This window comes from Hipposideros armiger, unplaced genomic scaffold (assembly GCF_001890085.2).
Source record: "Hipposideros armiger isolate ML-2016 unplaced genomic scaffold, ASM189008v1 scaffold_331, whole genome shotgun sequence".
NCBI lineage: Eukaryota > Metazoa > Chordata > Mammalia > Chiroptera > Hipposideridae > Hipposideros > Hipposideros armiger.
The window spans coordinates 714,827-718,770 of NW_017731681.1; the positions used below are offsets into that span (position 1 = coordinate 714,827).

The 3,944-nt window shown below is 40.7% G+C and overlaps 1 protein-coding gene across 4 annotated transcripts in view; it reads right to left on the minus strand.

Moving 5' to 3' along the window:
• BLTP3A (bridge-like lipid transfer protein family member 3A) overlaps positions 1 to 3,944 on the minus strand; it is a 57,492-nt gene that overhangs the window by 30,930 nt on the left and 22,618 nt on the right. For all 4 annotated transcript variants that reach the window (XM_019660929.1, XM_019660928.1, XM_019660930.1 and 1 more), the window contains 3 exons: positions 2,404 to 2,566; positions 2,282 to 2,320; positions 1,370 to 1,461 (listed from right to left, as the gene is read on the minus strand). In XM_019660929.1, the coding sequence (XP_019516474.1) occupies positions 1,370 to 1,461; positions 2,282 to 2,320; positions 2,404 to 2,566 (294 nt within the window). The remainder of the gene's footprint in view (positions 1 to 1,369; positions 1,462 to 2,281; positions 2,321 to 2,403; positions 2,567 to 3,944) is intronic.

The window sequence follows — 3,944 nt, forward strand, 5'->3', positions numbered from 1 at the left end:
GGAAGGGAGGGGATACAAAGGAGAACAATATGTGTGGGGGTGATGGATATGTTCATTATATTGATTATGTTTATGGTTTCATGGTTATATGCATATGCCAAAACTTATCAAATTGTATAGTTTATATATGTGCAGTCTATTTTATGTCCATTATACTGTAACAAAGCTGTAAAAAAAAAAAATCCATGGATTCAAAATGATGAGCCTCCTTCTTCCTCCCCGCAAAAAAATCTCTTTGGAGGTTATTTGGGTGTGAACTCATAGTTCTTTTTCTACTGAGATATAATTTACATATAACATTGTATTAGTTTTAGGTGTACATGATTCTTAAATTTGGGTAAAGAATCCAGCATTTATGCTGCCATTTCTGTACAAACTATATTTCAGGGTAATCAGTTGGTGAAAGAATATCCTTTATAGAAAATCACAACAAATAAATGCACTGGGAAGAAAATAATTATGATATCCCTATTTTGCACCCCACAATGAAATAAGACAGCTATCATCAATGGTCCTTAAGTCATAAGGTGAAAGGTAGCTGAGGATCTTATCATAATGGAAAAATCAGGCCAACAACATTAGAATCCATTAATTAATCTTAACCAAAGGGACATTATGTACCTTCAGATATGTTACAATAGGAAATACACAGTACCATTTCTGAAATATTCTTACCAAAAAAAAACCAAAAAATTGAATCAAATCAAACTTTTAAATCTAACTACCAGATTAAATGAGAAACATTTTAAATGACACCATGAGGACACAATCAACCAAAAATATAAAATGCAAGGAATTCTTTAGAAAAAACAATCCAGTTTGCACAAAGAATAAATGGTATATTAAAAAGTGTATGGGGAGGATACTGTTTAGAATTAAAAAGCTTTAAAACTCTTATTACCCAAATATAATGTATACGGCTCTTTTGATCCACACTGTATTATAAAAAATATTTTAGACACAATTCAGGAAAATAGAATATGAAATACGTATTAGATATTAAGGAATTCCTGTTAATTCTATTAATTGTGATGATAATAATATTGCAGGTTTGTTTTTTCCTTTCTTCCCAGTCCTTATCTGTTAAAGATACATGATAAAGTATTTACAGGTGAAATTATGTAGTGTCTGGGATTTGCTTTCAAGTACTGCAGCACAGACACAGACACACACACACACCACACAAAATGACATGAGAAAGGTGAAAAAAACGGAAATATGTCGATAATTACTGAAGTTAGATCTTAGGAGCATGATGGTTCATTACACCATTCTCTCTACTTTAGTGTGTGTTTGAAATTTTCCATAATAAAAAGTTATTATTTTTTAACTAAAGAGTAAGCTAGACCAATTAATGTTTCCAACTCACCTCTGTCCTGCAGCGAGGGCGATGGGAGACTGTCCGTTGGGGGGCCGAGGCTCCTCGCATGTCTTCATCTCCACCTCAACCTTATCTAGACACTGAAATAAAAGCCATGGGGAGCTAAGCATCGGCACAAAAAGTTCACATAGCACGGCTGTGCCTTCTTCATCTCTGTGCTTCCATTGCCTAGCTGAGTGCCAGGCTCACAGTGGACACACATGTTCCTATAACACATGTGCAGGCATCTATCTATCTGGGCCCATTCGTGTCACTCCCATGGAACTTGGGGGGCAGGCAAAGAGAACTAATACTAACATACACTTATGCTATTTGCTGGGCCATGAGTAATAAAGTCCTTTGTTGAATGAACAAACGAACAAACTGAAATGCAAGGACTGGTCTCACCTCTCCCCTTCCATTTCCATTAGTGGCAGAACTCCATGAGAAGCATGGGATTAGCTCACAGCAGAAAATTCAAACATAAACCCAAGTTACAGAGATATTACTGTTCCTGGGGATTACAGATTTGGGATAAAGATATGAAACAATCAGTTCCTGAAGGACTTTCATCTGATAATTACCCAGTCGTCAACATGAACTAAACTTCTCATTTTTCTGCTTTCAGGATTTCAAGGGAAAACACGGAAATCTAAAGGTAGGTCTGGGCAGCAAAACTTCTTATAAAAAACAAAACAAAACCAACTCAGGACCCCTGTGACTTCTGCGTCTGCACTCATTCCTGTACTGCCCAGCAGTTCCAGAATAAGTCCAGACAACAGTCATTCTGCCTGAGAGAGCAGCTCCCACTACTCCAAAAGGGACAGCCTATCAGGACTCCTCCCCATCTTCTTTCTGATCTTTTAAAACCCTACCCCAGCCATCACCATTTGATTACTTGCAATCAAGAAAGGCCATTACCAAGCAAATTGGGTGTGTCTTCAACTTTGTCCACTGGATCTGAAAGAGAACAGCAAAGACTCAGGGCTGTGGAAGGCAGGCCTGCTGGCCAAAGAGCAACGGCACCCTGACCCGGTTCTTACCCGGATGGAGGCCCTGTTGCAATAGACCCGAGTGATGGCTAACCAGGTGGGCAGCTCCAGCACATTCTGCAGAACCTCTTCATCCAGCTCCAGGTTGGTCAGCTGACCTTCCCCTTTCAGGGTGCTCAGATTTATTTTGTCTGGGGAAAGATTCTTAGTGAACCTGAAAAGAGTAATGATAAGAAGCTATGATTTCCACGGGAATCTGCTAAGTGGGCAGTATAGCCAATAACACTTCTGAATTTAAAGAGAATGTTAAAGATCAAATGTAGTATAATGACCACACTGTACCTGTGCCATGTAAAATGTTAGCTGAGACCTATCATTCTACTCATGATTATGTAACCTTTCTACTCAGGAACCTATGATGGGGATTCTGGGGAAATGGCTATAGCAGTGGCAACACAGCCTTTTGATATTTTTGAATCCCCACCTAAAAACAAAGTAACTAGACAGCAACACAAAAAGCCCATGGATAACATTTAAAACAAAACTAGAAGATAAAGCATCCTTATAACCCCCCCATATACAAACAGATGGAGAAACAACATCAACAGCCACAAGACATGAGTGCCAAGTGCTGTGAGCAACTGTGCAGATCAACTTAGAGGGAAGCAAAAGGGCAGCTGATGGACCAGAGAACAAAACCCCAAGACAACCAAGTGCTAAATGAAAAACAGTGTGGGCCAATTGGAGAATAGCAATTGAAAATGGAGGGGTTCTGTCCGCTGCAAGGGGTCCCCAGTGAGGCCGAAAGGAGCTGGAGCAATCTAGCCCCATAAACTTAGAACTAACGGAGGCTCCTTCCCAAGACAGGGCCCCCACACTGAGGAACTGCTGGGAGACGAATCCAAATTGAGCAAGAGAGGGCTAACAAAAATGAAGAAAAGAGAGTCCAAATTAAAGTGGAGGGATGGAGGACAGGCCAGGAGCTTTCAGAAAGCAAGCCATTATATTTTTTAACACTACTTGAAATACCAGAAGAGGGAGCTCTACAAAGTTGGAATATGAAACAGTAACAGGCTAGTTATTAGCTTGTTAAGTAGGGTAAAACCCCACACCCTTACACAAAACTTTGATGTGATAAAAGAACACACAACCACCTATAGTTTTGCCAAAGGGATTGAACCTGAACCTCATCGTGCTATTGGGTCCAGCAGCTAATCTGCAGGAAATACAGGACAGAGGGAAACTGCTGAACTGCACCCTAAGTGTGCAACAGCAAAAGCCAAACGGTGGGAGCCTCGATGGGCCAGGTGGCCTGCAGCACACACACTCCACACAGGCCAGTCTTCTCACAATTCCACACTCACTGTCTCCAGTCCTCACTCCACCCACTGCCTTTCCTGGAGCACCCTCATCACCATCTGCTATTCAAGGCCCAATTTAAAGCTTCACACTGAGGCTTTCTTTCCCTAACTGATGCAACTCACACTAAACTCTTAGGATCTTAGGATGTTCTCTAATTCTCCTACGTGCAACCACCCTTGCACAATTAGGTGTAAGGTCATGGTTCCCTAACAGAATGCTGGGCCTACACA